The 19,824-nt window shown below is 53.3% G+C and overlaps 1 protein-coding gene across 7 annotated transcripts in view; it reads right to left on the bottom strand.

Moving 5' to 3' along the window:
* Positions 1-14,617, bottom strand: part of NIBAN3 (niban apoptosis regulator 3) — a 28,625-nt gene extending 14,008 nt beyond the window's left edge. For 6 of the 7 annotated variants that reach the window (XM_063616335.1, XM_063616337.1, XM_055239301.2 and 3 more), the window contains exons 1-5: positions 14,446-14,606; positions 9,110-9,240; positions 7,615-7,740; positions 6,295-6,409; positions 2,010-2,177 (exon numbers count right to left, since the gene is read on the bottom strand). In XM_063616335.1, coding sequence (XP_063472405.1) covers positions 2,010-2,177; positions 6,295-6,409; positions 7,615-7,740; positions 9,110-9,240; positions 14,446-14,500 — 595 coding nt within the window. In that variant the 5' untranslated portion in view covers positions 14,501-14,606. Of the gene's footprint in view, positions 1-2,009; positions 2,178-6,294; positions 6,410-7,614; positions 7,741-9,109; positions 9,241-14,445 lie in introns of all 7 variants that reach the window. The other variant, XM_055239299.2, reaches the window with a different exon arrangement.
* Between the last annotated feature and the right edge of the window lie 5,207 nt (positions 14,618-19,824).

Here is a 19,824-nt window from a genome sequence, read left to right as displayed (position 1 = left end):
CCCTCCACAGGGAACACAGTCCCCCAAGACCATCACCTTTATTCAACTTAGAAGGAACCCTCTACTGGCAGCCACAGCCCCGTGACCAGCAGTTCAGGCGTACATACTGCAGCCAGTAGCTGCTCCTCTAGTTGTACCGTTTGTGCAGTCAACAACCTGCCCAACTCTGTGTCAGTCCTGCTGCTCCCCTACTTTTTTCTTTTTTTCTTTTTTTTTTTGAGATGGAGTCTCGCTCTGTTCCCCAGACTGGAGTGCAGTGGCGCGATCTCGGCTCACTGCAAGCTCCGCCTCCTGGGTTCACGCCATTCTCCTGCCTCAGCCTCCCCAGTAGCTGGGACTAAAAGCGCCCGCCACCGCGCCCGGCAAATTTTTTTGTATTTTTTTTTTTAGTAGAGACGCGGTTTCACTGTGTTAGCCAGGATGGTCTCAATCTCCTGACCTCGTGATCCGCCCGCCTCGGCCTTCCAAAGTGCTGGGATTACAGGCGTGAGCCACCGCGCCTGGCCTTCCCCTACTTTTTTCTTTCTCTCTTTCCCTTCCTCCCTTCTTTCCTTCCTTTCCCTCCCTCCCTCCCTTCCTCTTTCTTTCCTTTTCTTTCTTTCTTGCTTTCTTTCTTTCTCTTTCTTTCTTCTTTCTTTCTTTTTGTTTCTTTTCTTTCTTTTTTTCTTTCTTTCTTTCTTTTTCTTTCCTTCCTTCTCTTTTTTCTTTCCTTCCTTTCTTTTTCCTTCTTTTCTTTCTTTTCTTCTCTTTTCTCTTCTCTTTTCTTTTCTTGTCTCTCTCTCTGTCTCTCATGAGGGGTCTCTCTGTTGCTCAGGCTGAAGTGTGGTAGCATGATCATAGCTCACTGCAGCCTCCAAGTCCTGGGCTCAAGTGATCCTCCCCCCTCAGCCTCCTGAGTAGCTGAGACCACAAGCGCATGCCACCACGCCCAGCTAACTTTTGTATTTTTTGTAGAGATGGAGTTTTGTCATGTTGCCTAGGCTGGTCTTGAGCTCTTGGTGTCAAGTTGGGATTTCAAGCATGAGCCACTGTGCCTGACCTATTCCCCTTCTTCATCTGGCTGGCCCCTCATCTTTTTTTATTTTTATTTTTTTTAAGACAGAGTCTTGCTCTGTCACCTAGGCTGGAGTGCAGTGGTGCCCACTCGGCTCACTGCAAGCTCTGCCTCCTGGGTTCACGCCATTCTCCTGCCTCAGCCTCCCGAGTAGCTGGGACTACAGGCGCCTGCCACCATGCCCGACTAATTTTTTGTATTTTTAGTAGAGTTAGGGTTTCACCGTGTTAGCCAGGATGCTCTCGATCTCCTGACCTCGTGATCCTTCCACCTCGGCCTCCCAAAGTGCTGGGATTACAGGCGTGAGCCACCACGCCCAGCGGCTGGCCCCTCATCTTTTACAGACTCCAGCTTCCCCTCATCTGGGAAGCCTGCTCTAACTCCCATCCCCCAGGCTGAGCCCCCATAGAACCCTGTGTGTCTCTGTTACAGCCCTAGTCACTCACAACTGCCTGGTGTCCCTTCTGGCTCCCCCAGCAACCCATTTTCTTCTTCTGTGTGTGTGTGTGTGTGTGTGTGTGTGTGTGTGTGTGTGTGTGTGTGTGTGTGTGTGTGATGGAGTTTTGCTCTTGTTGCCCAGGCTGGAGTGCAGTGGCGTGATCTTGGCTCACTGCAACCTCCACCTCCTGGGTTCAAGTGATTCTCCTGCCTCAGCCTCCCGAGTGGCTGGGATTACAGGTGCCTTCCACCACACCCAGCTAATTTTTGTATTTTTAGTAGAGACAGGATTTCGCCATGTTGTCCAGGCTGGTCTCGAACTCCTGACATCGGGTGATCTGCCTGCCTCGGCTTCCCAAAACGCTAGAATTACAGGCATGAACCACCGAACCTGGCCTAACAACCCATTTTCTGGGTAAACAAAGTGAGGCCTGGAGAGGTCCCAAGCTAACAGAGGCTGAGCTGTCTGACCCCAGACCATTAGCCCCACAAATGTCTGACCTGTCCTGAGACCCACCTGTGCCCCGAAGCCGGATGCCACCCTGCAGGGCCAGCCTCCAGGCATGCTGTGCCTCCCTGGTGGCTGCAGAGAAGCAGAGGTGCTGGCGGAAGGGGTGCTGCAGGAACAGCGGGAAGCTCACAGGCACTTCAAAGAGGGAGTCAGGCTCTTCCTGAGTATGGTCTCCTGAAAACAAATAGGAGGTCGCATCTTCTAGACATTCATTCACTAGGAGAAAATACCCCTGAAATGCATACAGCAGTCCCTGGCATGGGCAGTTGCTCGATAAATATGAGCCACACCCTGATACTCGCCACCGTCTTTATTCCAACAGCACTGGGTGGGGCACAGTTTTGGGGGAGGCAGGGTCAACTTCTTCCATTGCATGCCCAAGGCAGACATCACCAATCCATCCCAGCACTGTTTTCCAGCCTCAGCACCCTTAATACAGTCCTCCTGGCAACCACCACCAATCCATTCAAGCTGGGATGTTATCTGAGCCCGGCTTTATGTGGGGTTTTGGAGTCAGTCAGACCCGGGTTCCAACCTGACCAAACCACTCTCATTTTCTTTCTTTTTTTAACAAAAGGGACAGGGTCTCACTATGTTACCCAGGCTGGTCTTGAACTCATGAGCTCAAGTGATCTGCCCGCCTCAGCCTCCCAAAATGCTGGGATTACAGGTGTGAGTCACTGTGCCCAGCCTGGCCAAGCTAATTTCTAGTTCTATGACTAGGGCACACGTTTTCATGAGCTGTGATTTTCCTGCCCAAATGGGGTTAACAGTGATACCAATGACCTAGAATTACTGACAAGACAAAATAAGTGAATTCAGCTTTGGTTAATTCATTTGGGGGCCAGCCGCGGTGGCTCATGCCTGTAATCCCAGCACCTCTGGAGGCTGAAGTGGGAGGATCCCTTGGGCCCAGGAGTTCCAGACCGGCCTGCACAAGGTATTTTTTATTAAAAACATAAGTAAATGAAAAGAAATATTTAGGGTCTCCTGTCTCCAGTGTTTTGTTCCACTTTCCAGGATGATACACACAGACTGCGATAAAACCCAACAATCCAGGCTGGGCAAGGTGGGTCATGCCTGTAATCCCAGCAGTTTGGGAGCCCGAGGCAGGCAGATCACTTGAGGTCAGGAGTTCGAGACCAGCCTGGCCAACGTGGTGAAACCCCGTCTCTACTAAAACACAAAAATTAGCAGGGTGTGGTGGCAGGTGCCTATAGTCTCAGCTACTCAGGAGGCTGAGGCAGGAGGATCACTTGAGCCTGGGAGGCGGAGGTTGCAGTGAGCAGAGATCACGCCACTGCACTTGAGCCTGGGAGACAGAGCAACAGCAAGACTCTGTCCAAAAAAAAAAAAAGAAGAAGAGGAAGAGGAAGAAGAGGAGGAGGAGGAGGAAGAGGAAGAAGAAGAAGAAGAAGAAGAAGAAGAAGAAGAAGAAGAAGAAGAAGAAGAAGAAGAAGAAGAAGAAGAAAAGAAGAAGAAGAAGAAGAAGAAGAAGAAGAAGAAGAAGAAGAAGAAGAAGAAGAAGAAGAAGAAGAAGAAGAAGAAGAAGAAGAAGCAGAAGCAGCAGCAGCAGCAGAAGCAGCAGAAGGAGGAGGAGAAGGAGGAGGAGGAGGAGGAGAAGAAGGAGAAAGAAGGAGAAGAGGCAGAAGAAGGAGAAAGAAGGAGAAAGGAGAAGAAGAAGAAGAAAGAAGAAAGGAGAAGAAGAAGAAGAAAGAAGAAAGGAAAAGAAGAAGAATAATCCAGAAAGTGGAAACTCCTGGTCATCTCAGCCTTCCAGCCTCAGCCCCTAGAGACGATAATGACTGTTAATAGTTTAGGGGACATTTCTCCAGATTCTAAAATCTGCATGAAACTGTGTGAGGTGCATATCTGTGACAAGATGGGATTTTCTGCCTTGGAACAGGTCATTTCACTCCTTGATACGTCTGGGACACTTTCAGTGGCTAAGTTTTGCTTTCTTTTATTTATCGTTTTTAAATTTTAATTTATTTTTATTTTAGAGATGGAGTCTTCCTCTGTTGCCCAGGCTGGAGTGCAGTGGTGTGATCATAGCTCACGGTGGCCTCAAACTCCTAGGCTCAAATGATCCTCCCACTTTGGCCTCTCAAAGTGCTGAGACTGCAGGTGTGAGCCACCTGGCTTTTTTCTTTTTTTTTTTTTTTGACGGAGTCTTGCTCTGTCTCCCATGCTGGAGTACAGTGGCGCGATCTTGGCTCACTATAACCTCTGCCTCCCAGGTTCAAGCAATTCTCCTGCCTCGGTCTCCTGAGTAGCTGGGATTATAGGCGTGTGCCACCATGCTCGGCTAATTTTTGTATTTTTAGTAGAGATGGGGTTTCGCCATGTTGGCCAGGCTGGGACCTCAGATGATCTGCCCGCCTTGGCCTCCCAAAGTGCTGGGATTACAGGCATGAGCCACCGCACCCAGGCTTTTATTTATGTATTTATGTATTTATGTATTTATGTATTTATTTAAATAGAGACAGGGCCTGGCTCTGTTGCTCAGGCTGCTGGAGTTCAATGGTGTGATCATAGCTCACAGCAGCCCCTAACTCCTGGGCTCAAGTGATCCTCCCGCCTCTGCCTTCTGAGTAGCTGGGACTACAGGCACGTGCCACCACACCTAGCTAATTTTATTTTTAAAAATGTTTGTGGAGATGGGGGTCTCACTATGTTACCCAGGCTGGTCTGGAACTCCTGGCCTCAGGGGATCCTCCTGTCTCTGCCTCCCAAGTACCTGGGACTACAGGCACGTGCCACTGCAGCCAGCTCAGTGTTCATTACCAAGGGCCAGGCCATAATATATTTAATCAACCCTCAAGAGATGGGTATTTGGGCAGATTCTGATGTTTTGAGCAGCATCAACATCTCAGCAGACTACATCTTTGTGTCCTTTGACAGCAAGATAGCTTTTAGGTGAAGCAGAGGGTGCAATTCTAGATCTGCCCTTGACTAACTGTGTGACAATCCTCAGCCTCAATGTCCTTATCTGTGAAATGGGGTAGCTAGTGATGGGCCTGCCTGCTGGGCAGACTTTATGAGATAGTGCAAGCCCAGTGCTGAGTACTTGCCAGGCACATGCCTGGAATTGTTCCTTCTCTAATTTCTTTTTTTTTTTTTCTTTTTTGAGATGGAGTCTTGCTCTGTCACCCAGGCTGGAGTGCAGTGGCGTGATCTCGGCTCACTGTAAGCTCTGCCTCCCGGGTGCATGCCATTCTCCTGCCTCAACCTCCCAAGTAGCTGGGACTACAGGCACCCGCCACCACACCTGGCTAATTTTTTGTATTTTTAGTAGAGATGGGGTTTCACCGTGTTAGCCAGGATGGTCTTGATTTCCTGACCTCATGATCGGCCCGCCTCAGCCTCCCAAAGTGCTGGGATTACAGGTGTGAGCCACTGTGCCCAGCCTATTGTTTTTAATTGTTTTTGTTGTTGTTTTTGGAGATGGGGTTTCACTCTATTGCCCAGGCTGGAGTGCAGTGGGGCCTACCTTTTGTATTTTTAGTAGAGACAGGGTTTCACCATATTGGTCAGGCTGGCCTCATGAGGGCTCCTCCTCACCTCAGGTGATCCACCTGCCTTGGTCCCCCAAAGTGCTCGGATTGCAGGCGCATGTCATTACACGGGCTAATTTTTGTATTTTTAGTAGAGACAAGGGTTCGCCATGTTGGCCAGGCTAGTCTCGAACTCCTGACCTCAAGTGATCCGCCCACCTCAGCCTCCCAAAGTGGTGGGATTACAGGTGTGAGCCACTGTGCCCAGCCTATTGTTTTTAATTGTTTTTGTTGTTGTTTTTGGAGATGGGGTTTCACTCTATTGCCCAGGCTGGAGTGCAGTGGGGCAATCTCGGCTCACAGCCACCTCTACCTCCCAGGCTTAAGCGATCCTCCCGCCTCAGCCTCCCGAGTAGCTGGGACTACAGACACTATGAGACACTGCACCCATCCCAGATTTTACTGTTTTTATCCTTTGCTATTTTGATTCAGGTCCCATGACCTAACTCTCCCCCTTACCCTTGCAAGAGTGGGTGTTTGTATGTTTGTTTTCCAGAGCAGGGATGCTCACCCGGGGCAACGCTGCCCTCAGGAGACACTTGGCAATGCTGGAGACATTGGTGGTTGTCGCGCCCACGGTGGGGGCTGCTGCTGGCATGGAGTGGGTGGAAGCCGGGGATGCTGCTTAACGCCCTGCTGTACCCGGGACGCCCCCACCACGAGAATGATCTGGCCCCACATGTTAATGATGCTGGGGTGGAGAAACCTGTTCCTGGGAACCCCGGGACCCTTACCCAAGGATTCAGGGTAGAGAGCGTCCAAAAGGCGGAGATATTCTCGCTGGGAAGTCAGGAGTGTGTATCCCGTCAGGGCTGTGGAGCCAAGGCAGTGGCCCCCGTTTTCATATTCCTACAAAAGGTACCCAGAGAACCAACTTGGGACAGGTCTGAACTGTGGCTTCTGTGTCCCAACTATACTATCAAGGGAAGATTTCAGATGAGCTGAAAAATCCTCTGCCCCTCCCACTCCTCCCTCCCTCTCCTTTCCTCCATTCCTCCTTCTCTCTTTTCTTTGTTTTTGAGACAGAGTCTCACTCTGTCACCCAGGCTGGAGTGCAGTGGTGTGATCTCAGCTCACCACAACCTCCACCTCCCGAGTTCAAGTGATTCTTCCACTTCAGCCTCCCGAGTAGCTGGGATTACAGGCACCCACCACCACAGCAGGCTAATTTTTGTATTTTTAATTGAGATGGGGTTTCGCCATGTTGCCCAGGCTGATCTTGAACTCCTGACCTCAGGTGATCCACCTGCCTCAGTCTCCCAAAGTGTTGGCATTACAGGCCTGAGCCACCGTGCCCGGCCCTAGGTTTTGTATTTTTAGTAGAGATGGAGTTTCACCATGTTGGCCAGGCTGTTCTTGAACTGGGCTGAAGGGATCCACTCACCTCAGCCTCCCAAAGGGCTGGGATTACAGGTGTGAGCCACCAGGGCCGGCTCTCCCTCCTTTTTTTTTCCTCCTCTCTCCCTCCATCCATCCTACCTCTGTCCCCATAACTTCCTCCCTTCCTCCCTCCTTCCCTTCCTTCCTCCTGTTCCTGCCCTCTCTCTCCCTCCTTCCCTTTCCCGTTTCCCTCCCTTCCTCCTTCAGTCCCTGAGCTCCCAGTACCCACTGGCTCCCCATGTGCCGGGCCGGTCCCAAGTGCTGAGGACCCTCTTGTTGAACCCTCAAAGCCCTACATGGTGTGAAACATCATCATCCCATTTCACAGAAGTGGAAACTGAGTTTCAGAAAAGTAGTGATCGCTCCAAGCTCCCCAGCCAGAAAGCAGAGCGGCCAGAGGTGTGACTTGCAAAGGCCCCAAGAGGTTGAAACCACAACTGTGATACTGACCACGACCCTATCCCTGGCCTGGGCCTCAGTTTACCCACCCAGCAGAGCAGGGGATGGAACCAGATGGTTGCCTACAACAGGCCAAACACATAGGGGCCCAAGATTCATCCTGGATGATTGATAGAGGTGGGACTATGCTGAGATATGGATCCCACAAACCTTAAGGCTGTGGGGGGTGGGAAGGAGGGACCCAGAAGCAGAAAGGCCACATGCCAATCACGCACCTCCTTGTGGCTGAACCACTCCAGGCGGCCGTCCCCACGCAGAACACAGAAGATAGGCTGCCACCGGGGTGGGTGGCCCCGAAGCTGGGTCAGGGGTCCTCGGTGCTCACGGACTCGGGGCAGCTTCTGCAGGAAGAGGGAGCAGTGGGTGTCAGGGGGCTGTGGGCTGACGTCCCTGTGGCCCGACCACCCAGACACCCACTGTTTCCTGGGGTGACGCTAAGGTCCCGTGATGCCCCAGGCTGGACAGGGAGAGTCCCAGGCGGGAAGGGGCTCTGTGTCCACAGCTCCTGGAGCCCCCCGCCCTGGGTGGGCACAGCTGGGAAGTGGGGCATTCTGGAGAGGCAAAAAATCTCAGCCCCGATTGGAGCGTGGGACCAAGCATTAGTAACAAGCGTGGATCCCGGGTTCAAATCACACCTCTGCAGTGTGACCTCAGGAAGGCCATCTGGCCTCTCTGTGCCTGAGTTTCCTCATCGGTCAAAGACCCGTCTACCAAGGGGGTGAAGACTGAGTGAGTTGTGTGGGGCACACAACTTCATGGCTCCAGAGATGTCTGGAGGCCAGGCGCTCACGCTTATAATCCCAGCACTTTGAGAGGCCAAGGTGGGGAGATCACTTGAGGTCAGGAGTTTGAGATCAGCCTGGCCAACATGGTGAAACCCCATCTCTACTAAAAATACAAAAATTACCCAGGCGTGGTGGCAGGCGCCTGTGGTCCCAGCTACTCGGGAGTCTGAGGCACGAGAATCGCTTGAACCTGGGAGTTGGAGGTGGCAGTGAGCTAAGATTGCGCCACTGCACTCCAGCCTGGGTGACAGAGCAAAACTCCATCTAAAAAACAAGTTACTCCATTCCACATCATGATATGCTAACTTGTTTGGAGTCTTCTACCTCCCATCAGATTGTGAACCCCAGGGATTATGGCAGGATCTGTCCTTGTCACTGGACAAGGGCTGTGTCCTCATGCCCAGCCCATGATGTGGCATGAATTACATGCTCAGTGAATGGTTTTTTTTTTTTTTGTGTGTGTGTGTGTGTGTGTGTGTGTGTTTGACAGACTCTAGCTCTGTTGCCTAGGCTGGAGTGCAGTGGTGCAATCTGGGCTCACTGCAACCTCCCCCTCCCAGTTTCAAACGATTCTGCTGCCTCAGCCTCCCGAGTAGCTGGGACTACAGGTGCATGCCACAGGGTCTGGCTAATTTTGTTTTTGTATTTTTAGTAGAGATGGGGTTTCGGAGTTTCACCACGTTGGTCAGGCTGGTCTTGAACTCCTGACCTCTGGCGATCCACCTGCCTTGGCCTCCCAAAGTGCTGGGATTACAGACATGAGCCACCTTGCTCGGCCTCTCAGTGAATGTTTATTTAAACGATGAATATTTAAAGTCATCCTATGGCAATGGCAAAGGTCTGAGGTTGGAAGCATGGCCTAGGGAGGGCTCCTCCAGGACCCTCCTCCCACACTCAAACATCCTCCGCTCCCCCCAACACCCACTTTGCTGCGTAGCAACTGGCTTCTGGCGGGCTCCTGAGGGCCCAGCTCTCGGGAGATCTGCCGCAGAACAGACGCTGCCAGCTGCACGCGGTAGCAGGGCAGGAAGTTCCTCAGCAGGGTGTCCACCTGACCTGCAGGGACAAGGGGACAATGAACCCAGCAAATTGAATCTGCCCAGGAGACCTGCTTAGGGAGGGCAAAACAGACAGGGAAGCCACCTGGGGGCTCCTACAGTCATCCTGAGCTGCCGAACAAGTTGTCACCAAATTCCATTCACGCTTCACCCTCCGTGCCTATTTCCATCCATGTGGCTGGGTGAGGCAGCTTCTTTTTTTTTTTTTTTTTTGAGATGGAGTCTCACTCTGTTGCCCAGGCTGGAGTGCAGTAGCACGATCTCGGCTCACTGCAACCTCTACCTCCCAGGTTCAAGCAATTCTCCTGCCTCAGCCTCCTGAGTAGCTAGGACTACAGGTGTATGCCATCATGCCCAGCTAATTTTTGTATTTTTTAGTAGAGATGGGTTTTTTTTGTTTGTTTGTTTTGTTTTTTGTTTTGATGGGGTCTCACTCTGTTGTCAGGCTGGAGTGCAGTGGCACGATCACAGCTCACTGCAACCTCTACTTCCTGGGCTCAGGTGATTCTCCCATCTCAGCCTCCCAAGTAGCTGGGACTACAGAGACTACAGGTGCCTGCCACCACGACGGACTAATTTTTCTATTTTTCGTAGAGACGAGGTTTCGCCATGTTGCTCAGGCTGGTCTTGAACTCCTGAGTTCCAGTGATCCGCTTGTCTTGTCCTTTTTTTTTTCTTTTTTTTTTGAGACAGGGTCTCTGTCCCCCAGGCTGGAATGCAGTGGTGCAATCTCAGCTTACTGCAGCCTTGACCTGCTGGGCTCAAGTGATCCTCCCACCTCAGCCCCACTCCAGTAGCTGGGATCAGGTGCACGTGCCACCATGCCCAGCTAATTGTTTTATTTTTGTAGAGACAAGGTCTTGCTATGTTATCCAGGCTGGTCTCAAACTCCTGGCCTCAAGCGATCCTCACACCTTGGTTTCTCAAAGCGCTGGGAATACAGGTTGAGCCACACCTTCACTTATAGCTCATGTATCACGTAAGCATATGGTTTGCTGAGCTTTGACACAATCACACATCCGTGAAACCCTCACCACAATCAAGATAATGAGTGGATCCATCACACCCAAAAGTGTCCCCATATGCTTTACCTGGGGAGCTTTTCAAAAGCTTTTAAAGCTCCAAAGCACACAAGGGAACTTTCTGTGAGTGATGGAGGTGTCCTGTATCCTGACCTATCTAGGAAGTAGTCATATGGGTGATGGGTGACTAGCTCTTTGACCTGTTGCACTAAGCCATGTACACTTGACTATAAATAAAACGTACTTCCATTCTGCTGCCCGGAATGTGGACTCAATGGCTGGAGCTCCGACAGCCATTCTGTGCCATGAGGCTACCTCGGGCACAGGAATTCACACATGGCAGAGACATGAGATGAAAAGACTTTAGGTGTCTAACTTTTACTAGCCTGCCTGCCTCCGCACCTCTCAGTTTGAGGAAAAAAAAAAATCTTTTATCTTGTTTAAGCCACTACTGGGGGAGAAAAAAATTCCCATTGCTACATAGAGTAACTCTTTGAATACTTACAATGCCCCCATGAGCTAGGCATTGTTGCTATCCCCATTTTACATATAAGAGAATGAAGCCTCCTTCCTTCCTTCCTTCCTTCCTTCCTTCCTTCCTTCCTTCCTTCCCTACTTCCCTCCTTCCTTCCTTCCTTCCTTCCTTCCTTCCTTCCTTCTTTCCCTCTGTGGCCCAGGCTGCAATCTACTCGGCTCGCTGCTGCCCGCGCCATCGACTGCCTGGGACTGCCGGCGCGCGCCACCGCTGCCTGCTTTTTCTCCTTTGGCTGCAGACACGCGTTCGCCATGTTGGCCACGCTGGTCGCCAGCTCCTGACGCCCAGTGCTCTGCCCGCCTCAGCCCCCCAAGGTACTGGGACTGCAGACGGAGTCTCGCTCACCCGGTGCTCGGTGTTGCCCGAGCTGGAGTGCGGTGGCGTGGTCTGGCCTCGCGGCAGCCTCCGCCTCCCAGCCACCTGCCTTGGCCTACCAGGGTGCTGGGATTGCAGCCTCTGCCCGGCCGCCGCCCCATCTGGGAAGTGAGGAGCGCCTCTGCCCGGCCACCCATCGTCTGGGAAGTGAGGAGCGCCTCTGCCCGGCCACCCCGTCTGGGAAGTGGGGAGCGCCTCTGCCCGGCCGCCCCGTCTGGGAGATGAGGAGCGCCTCTGCCTGGCCACCCATCGTCTGGGAAGTGAGGAGCGCCTCTGCCCGGCCACCGATCGTCTGGGAGGTGAGGAGCGCCTCTGCCCGGCCACCCTGTCTGGGAAGTGGGGAGTGCCTCTGCCCGGCCGCCCCATCTGGGAAGTGAGGAGCGCCTCTGCCCGGCCACCCATCGTCTGGGAAGTGAGGAGCGCCTCTGCCCGGCCACCCATCGTCTGGGAGGTGAGGAGCGCCTCTGCCCGGCCACCCATCGCCTGGGAAGTGAGGAGCGCCTCTGCCCGGCCACCCATCGTCTGGGAAGTGAGGAGCGCCTCTGCCCGGCCACCCATCGTCTGGGAAGTGAGGAGCGCCTCTGCCCGGCCGCCCCGTCCGGGAAGAAGTGAGGAGCGCCTCTGCCCGGCCGCCCCGTCTGGGAAGTGAGGAGCGCCTCTGCCCGGCCGCCCCGTCTGGGAAGTGAGGAGCGCCTCTGCCCGGCCGCCCCGTCTGGGAAGTGAGGAGCGCCTCTGCCCGGCCACCCATCGTCTGGGAAGTGAGGAGCGCCTCTGCCCGGCCACCTATCGTCTGGGAGGTGAGGAGCGCCTCTGCCCGGCCACCCATCGTCTGGGAAGTGAGGAGCGCCTCTGCCCGGCCACCTATCGTCTGGGAGGTGAGGAGCGCCTCTGCCCGGCCACCCCATCTGGGAGGTGAGGAGCACCTCTGCCCGGCCGCCCTGTCTGGGAGGAAGTGAGGAGCGCCTCTGCCCGGCCACCCCGTCTGGGAAGAAGTGAGGAGCGCCTCTGCCCAGCCGCTCCGTCTGGGAGGTCTACCACGGAGGCCAGAAGCAATGTGGGGGCTGGACGTGGTGGCTCACGCCTGTGGTCCCGGCACTGTGGGGGGCGAGGCGGGTTGATCACTTCGGGCTAGGAGTTCGAGACCAGTCTGGCCAACTTGGCAAAACATGAAAAATACAACAGACAAACCAACCAACCAACTCAGTGACAACAAAACAGGTCTACCCTGGAGTCATACTCTAATTTTTTCTATTTTCCTCCCTTTCTGATCCTTTATCCCACTTTCTTTTTCTTCCTCTTCCTTCTCCTTCTTCTTTGTCAAATAGAGGATTGAGTTATTATCACTGATCCATATAAAGTCCCTCTCTCATTTATTTTAACTCCCACCCCCCATTTCTATTCCCCGACTTCCCATGTGCAACCTTCCTAATATGTTTGATACGCATCTTTTTGTTTGTATGTATTTTTAGAAAATGTTTATTGTTTTTGTGTGCAAAAAAATTAATAAAAAAAAAAAAGAGAGAATGAAGCCCAGGGAGGTGAAGTCACTCACCAAAGGGCACACAGCAAATGAGGGAATGACCAGGGTGTGAACGTGAATTGTTTGTTTGCAAGATACATCACTGGCCTTAGCACATGCTGTTTCTCCTGTCCAAAATGCTCTTCTGGTATCTCCTTCCTTCCAGCGCCATCACATCCCTCCAGCCCTGGCTTGATCATTGTCTCCTCAGTGAGCAGTCATCCACCTCTGCTCTTCCTCACACTCGAGGAACATGTGAGCTCTCTCCCATCATTCTCACCATGCAATTTTGGGTCATGACTTGACCCAAAAACCAAAAAAACACTCTTCCATGCTGCTGCATGGAATGTAGACCCAGTGGCCGGAGCTCCAGCAGCCATTCTGTGCCATGAGGTCCTTGGGCACAGAAGCCCCACATAGCAGAGCCACGAGAGGGAAGGTGTTTAGACCATGAGCCTGTGAGGGGAAGGCCAATACCAACCCCACAATGTCCCCAGTGCCCAGTACAGGTGCTCACCCCACATATGAAGACAGAGGGACCCGAATGGCACTGAATCTGGCACTGGCCCCTCTTAGTCTCAAATTGGGAACTGAGCCTCCATCCCCAGGGTCCTGCCGAGGGGCCTGATGGTCCCTGCCCACTCAGGAAGATATCCCTCAGGGCCTGGCTGGGTCTGGGACACCCTCCACTTGGCCCCATGCCTCCCACCTGAACCCCTGCCCTAAATCAGGTCACTAGATTTACCAAATAAAAATAGAAGACAGTCTTCTGGGCACAGTGGCTCACACCTGTAATCCCAGCACTTTGGGAGGCTGAGTCGAGCGGATCACCTGAGGTCAGGAGTTCGAGACCAACCTGGCCAAAATGGTGAAACCTCATCTCTACTAAAAATACAAAAATTAGTCAGGCGTGGTGGCACATGCTTGTAATCCCAGCTACTCGGGAGGCTGAAGCAGGAGAATCGCTTGAATCCTGGAGGCGGAGGTTGCAGTGAGCCAAGATTGTGCCACTGCACTCTAGCCTGGGCAACAGAGGGAGACTCCGTCTCAAAAAAAAAAAAAAAAAAAAGATAAAGGGGTAATCGGTTTTCAGCATAAGTAGTGTGCACTATGCAAAATTTGGGATATACTTATACTAAAAATAAGATGCAGGCCGGGCACAGTGGCTCCCGCCTGTAATCCCAGCACTTTGGGAGGTTGACCTGGGAGGATCGCTTGAGCTCAGGAGTTCAAGACCAGCCTGGGCAACATAGTGAGACCCTGTCACTACAAAAACAAAATAAAAAAATTAGCTAGGTGTGGTGGTGCACGCCTGTGGTCCCAGCTATTCGGGCTGAAGTGGGAGGATCGCTTGAGCCCACAAGTTCAAAAGCAAACTGGCCAACATAGGGACACCTTGTCTCTATTAAAAAAAAAAAACAACCAACGAAATAATTAGCTGGGCACAGTGGTGCATGCCTGTGGTCCCAGCTACTTGGGAGGTTAAGGCGGGAGAATCTCTTGAGCCCAGGAGGCCAAGGTTGCAGTGAGCCATGATCATAGGACTGCACTCCAGCTTGGGCAACAGACAAGATCCTGTCTCAACAATAACAAAAGATTCACTGTGCGAAATTTACATTAAGAAGGCATCCTGTGTGTTTTGACAGCCTTAGGTCTGAACCGAACCCCATCTGCTGCATAGAGCATGTGGACCCTATGGCTGGAGCCCCCACCCACCCGGACTCCCACCCCGTCCCCTCCCCGGCTGCTCACCCCTTAGGTGCTGCCGCTGCTGCTTGTCCAGAGGGCTTGAGGGCCGCCCGCCCATGCTGCTGCCGTCTCCCGGGGCTCCCCTTCCCCTCCCCACGACCGCCGCCTGCGTTCCTCAGCTCAGGGGCACCTGGGTGGCGGGTGAGAGGCTTTGTTGCAGTGGGTTCAGAGGTCCCGCCCCTGTCCCACCCCACGCTGCACCTGCGTCCTCCCCACTCCCCTGGGGCCCATGTTGCCCAGAGCCAATGGTTTCTGTAGAGGCTGCGGGGACAGCCCCGGGGGTAGGTTGTGGGGTGTGGGAGAAAGAAAATCATAGCTCGTCTTGGAGGAGGGCGCGGCAGGGCAGACATCTGGCAGGACAGACCAGCAGTTGTTGTGTATGGGGGCTGGAACAGGGGGATGGGCAGGGACGGGGCATCTAGTTCCTGGTGCCACATACACCCCCACCACTGTGCCTACCCTGTGCCCAGTGAGGCTGGACCCCAGAGAGGATACAGCCCTGGCCCAGCTCCTAGGAATCCCCAGGCCGGAGAGACAGAGCTGGACAGGCAGTCTCAGACTGTCCCTGGGGTCAGTGCTGGGGCAGGGGGGCAGATGCCAAGGTCTTAGAGGATGGGGGCCTGGCAGGGGTGAGCAGAGACTTGGGGGGCACTGAAGCTTCATCTTTGATTCCTTCCTCAGGCCCCCAACATTGTCCCTCCCACCAGTCCATCATCTGGACTCCATTTCTTTTTCCTTTTTTTTTTAGAGACAGGGTCTTGCCCTGTCACTCAGGCTAGAGTGCAGTGGCACGATCATGGCTCACTGCAGCCTGGAACTCTTGTGCTCAAGCGACCCTCTCGCTTCAGCCTCCAGAGTAGCTGGGCCCACAGGCACACGCCACCACCATGCCTGGCTAATTTTTGTGTTTTTTGTAGACACGGGGGTCTTCCTATGTTGCCTAGGCTCGTCTCAAACTTCTGGACTCAAGTGATCCGGCCGCCTGGCCTCCCAAAATGTTAGGATTACAGGCATGAGCCACCACACCTGGCATATTTCACGTTTTAAGTGTCTCTTAAAGGTTTCTTTTTTTTATTATTATTTGAGACAGAGTCTCGCACTGTCGCCCAGACTGGAGTGCAATGGCACGATCCTGGCTCACTGCAACCTCCACCTCCCGAGTTCAAGCGATTCTCCTGCCTCAGCCTCCCGAGTAGCTGGGATTACAGGTGCCCACCACCACGCCCAGCTAATTTTTTGTATTTTCAGTAGAGACAGGGTTTCATTATGTTGGCCAGGCTGGTCTCGAACTCCTGACCTCATGATCCGCCTGCCTTGACCTCCTAAAGTGTTCTTTTTTAGACGGTGCCTCACTCTGTTGCCCAGGCTGTAGTGCAGTGGCATGATCTTGGCTCACTGCCACCTTCGCCTCCTGGGTTCAAGCGATTTCTGGTTAATTTTGTTTTGTTTTGTTTTGTTTTGTTTCGTAGAGATAGGGTTTCGCCATGTGGGCCAAGCTGGTCTCAAACTCCTGACCTCAGGTGATCTTCTCGCCTTGGCCTCCCAAAGTGCTGGGATTACAGGTGTGAGCCACCTCACCCAGCGAAGGTGTCCCTTTTCTTGGGCCCAGACCCCATCTCCAGCACCTCCAAACCCTCAGTGCTGACCTCCGGAAGCTCTCCCACTGCCCTCTGGGAAAGAACCACTGAGGACCCAGCTTCATCGCTCCAAGAACCTTCTGGCTCCACTCAGCCGCCTGTAGCTCCTGAAGCACCCATGTCCCTCTGACCCCCGCGGTCTTGTCCAGTGCCTGGAGAACTCTTGCTCCCGCCTCCTGCACGTGGTCGCCCAAGCTTCACTCCTCAGGTGAAAAGACCAGATACCAGCCCCTTGGAGAGCCATCCCTGTGCCCCTGGACTGGTTGGGCACGACCTTCATGTCCCAGCATTTGACCTGGTTTGGTTAGTTGGGCGTCTCCACCCCTTCACCTGTTTTGTGCCTGGCACAGAGCAGCCCTCGATGTTTGCTGAATGAATGCATGAATAAATGTGTGCATGAATGAATGAAGGGAGGGAGGGAGGGAGGGCTTGCAGTCTACACTCCAAGCTGAAATATGATCAAATGGAGCCATCACAGGTTTTCTGATGAGGGGAGTGTCAAGCACTGAGCTCTGGATCCAGCGTTGGCTGGGGAGTGGGGTGGGTCCTTGAAGATCTCTCAAGGACACTGAACACTTCCCAGCAGCCAGAGGCTCCAGGCTGGAGGAAGGAAAGTCCAGAGGGTGGCCCCTCAGATGGCAAGATCCCCAGGGAGCCCCTGAGGCAGGTGGGCGGGTCATCAACGAATAGAGAACACGTGTCCCTCAATGTCCATTGCTCCTATTGGCCTCAGTAGTAGAATCCCTGTTCATAACGGAGCCCATGGCTGTCCAATGGAGACTCATCTTCCAGACTTCCTTGCTGCTATGTGGGGCTGTGCAACCCAGGCTGGCCATAAAGGAGTGAGCAGAAGTGTCTTGGGTGAATCCTGGGGAGCTTCTTTATGCTAAGGCTGGAATGTGGACACAATGGCTGGAGCACAAGCAGCCACCTTGGGCCATGAGGCAGAATCCAGCTGATGACAGTGCAAAGCAATGATGTAGAAGGAGCTGGGGTTCCTGAAGAATGTGTGACATTGTTCTACCAGACCTGAACGGTGTCTCTCCAGAGACAGAGCTAAATCTCCATTTTGCTTAAGCCTCTAGTAATATCTGAATGTAATCTTCACTAACACCCCAGGATTCATTTCTTCCTTTTAAAAAATTAATGGTTTTTCAGCCAGCCGTTGTGGCTCAAGCCTGTAATCCCAGCAGTTTGGGAGGCCGAGGCAGGCGGGTCACCTGAGGTCAGGAGTTCGAGACCAGCCTGGCCAACATGGTGAAACCCTGTCTCTACTAAAAATACAAAAAATAGCCAGGTGTTGTGGTGTGTGCCCGTAATCCTAGCTACTCAGGAGGCTGAGTCAGGAGAATCACTTGAACCCAGGAGGAGGAGGTTGCAGTGAGCTGAGATCAGACCACTGCACTCCAGCCTGAGCAACAGGGCGAGACTCTGTCTCAAAAAAAAAAAAAAAAGAAAACCATCAGATGATGAGACAGGCAAGGAAGAAAAAGGGATGCAGCAGGAGGGGATAGATGGGCATGGAGGGGTCACAGAGGTGAAAGGAAGCGAGGAGTTGGGTGCAGTGGTTCCTGCCTGTAATCCCAGCACTTTGGGAGGTTGAGGCAAGTGGATCGCTTGAGGTCAGGAGTTCGAGACCAGCCTGGCCAGCACGGTGAAACTTGATGTTTCTACTAAAAATACCAAAATTAGCCGGGAGTGGTGGTGGGTGCCTGTAGAACCAACTACTTGAGAGGCTGAGGCAGGAGAATCGTGTGAACCCGTGAGGTGGAGGTTGCAGTGAGCTGAGATCACACCACTGCACTCCCAGCCTGGATGACAGAGCAAGACCGTGTCCCCCCAATAAAGAAAGCGAGGGCCCAAGCCATGTAAAAAGCTGCAGGAAAGGAGATACCGGGCAGCGGGCTCAGCACAGGCAAAGGCCCTGGGGTGGGAATGTGCTCAGTGGGCTCCAGGAACAGCAGGAAGTAGGTGCGCTGCAGGGAGACTGAGTGAGGGGCTGTTGCTGCTGGGGAGAGGGGGAGGTGAAAGGGGCCACGTGGAGCCTTGTGGGAAGGGTGGATTTCACTCCGAAGGCAAAACGGAGCAGGAAGAGTTGTCACTCTCGGGAAAGAGTAGGAGATGGTGACAGCCCCAGGCAGAACCGTCCATGTGGGGTCCCTGCGCTGGCTGCTCAATTTCCCTTCACTTCTCAGCCCCGTGCCTGCCACTCTGGGGGCCACGGCCACCTGCCCTCACCCAGGCCCACAGCTGAGCTTCCAGTCAGCGCTCTTTGCTGTTTACCAACCTCCTTCCGGTCAGGCCCCATCCCACTTCCTCACTCTCATATCTGAGTGGCCCGCCGGGACAAGACGTTGAGGGAAACTTCACTTTCTGTGGTTTCGGCTCCACTCTCACCCCACACAGCCGCCTCTGTGCAGGTTTCAATTCCCACCTTCTGCTCAGCCGGGTGCCTCCTCTGGATCCCCCTACAGAAGCTTGCACGTGGCTGGGCAGCCCCCATGCACCCACCAGCCTCCCACACTGTCGTCCCTGGGGCCCAGAGAAAGCTGAAGGGTGGGCCATGAGCAGATGCATTCTGGGAAAATGTGCAGGAGCCCAGCACATGGAGACTAGACTCTCTGGTGCTTTCAAGGCTCTGAGCAGGTCTGCAGCGTGGCTGAATGCAGTGCTTCGCCCTGTCAGTGCAGTTGGAGCTCAGCAGAGGGTTGACTTATGTCCCCCAAAGGACATGTCTACGTCCTGACCCAGGAAACTCGGCATGTGACCTTATTTGGAATACTCATTTGGTATCTTGAGATGAAACCACCCTGGGTGCAGGGCGATCCTAAATCCAATGAGAGGTGTCCTTATAAGAAAAGAGGGCTGGGCACAGTGGTTCATGCCTGTAATCCCAACATTTTGGGAGGCTGAGGCTGGAGGATCGCTTATCTCAGGGGTTTGAGACCAACCTGGGCAACATACCAAGGCCCCGTCTCTACAAAAAATTTGTACAAGTAGCCAGGCATGGTGGTGCACATCTGTAGTGCCAGCTACTTGGGAGGCTGAGCTGAGAGGATCGCTTTAGCCCAGGAGATGGAGGCTGCAGTGAGCTGTGATTGTACCACTGCACTCCAGCCTGGGTGACAGAGCGAGACCCTGTCTCAAAAAAATAAATAAATAGGAAGAGAGAACACACAAGAGGTAGAAGTCCAAGTGAAGACAAGGAGAGACTGGAGTGACACGGCCACAAGCTAAGAAATGCCAAGGACAGGAGAGGCCTGGGATGGGCTCTGCCTCAGAGCCTCCAGAGGGAACCAGCCCTGCTGCCACCTTGACCTTGGACTTCTGATCTCTATAGCTAAGACAGAATACATTTGTTTTGTTTCGTTTTAAGATGGAGTTTCTCTCTTGTTGCCCAGGCTGGAGTGCAATGGCACAATCTTGGCTCACTGCAACCTCCGCCTCCCGGGTTCAAGCAATTCTCCTGTCTCAGCCTCCCAAGTAGCTGGGATTACAGGCGCATGCCACCACACCCAGCTAATTTTTGTATTTTCAGTAGAGATAGGGTTTTGCCATATTGATCAGGCTGGTTTCGAACTCCTAACCTCGGGTGATCTGCCCACCTCAGCCTCCCAAAGTGCTGAGATTACAGGGGCATGAGCCACCGTGCCCATCTTTTTTTTTTTTTTCCTTGAGACAAGAGTCTCGCTCTGTCACCCAGGGTGGAGTGCAGTGGCGAGATCTCAGCTCACTGCAACCTCCG

The sequence above is a fragment of the Symphalangus syndactylus genome, chromosome 13 (genome assembly GCF_028878055.3).
Source record: "Symphalangus syndactylus isolate Jambi chromosome 13, NHGRI_mSymSyn1-v2.1_pri, whole genome shotgun sequence".
NCBI lineage: Eukaryota > Metazoa > Chordata > Mammalia > Primates > Hylobatidae > Symphalangus > Symphalangus syndactylus.
Note: the sequence above shows the minus strand (reverse complement) of the source record. Positions and strands in the feature narration are given on the sequence as shown.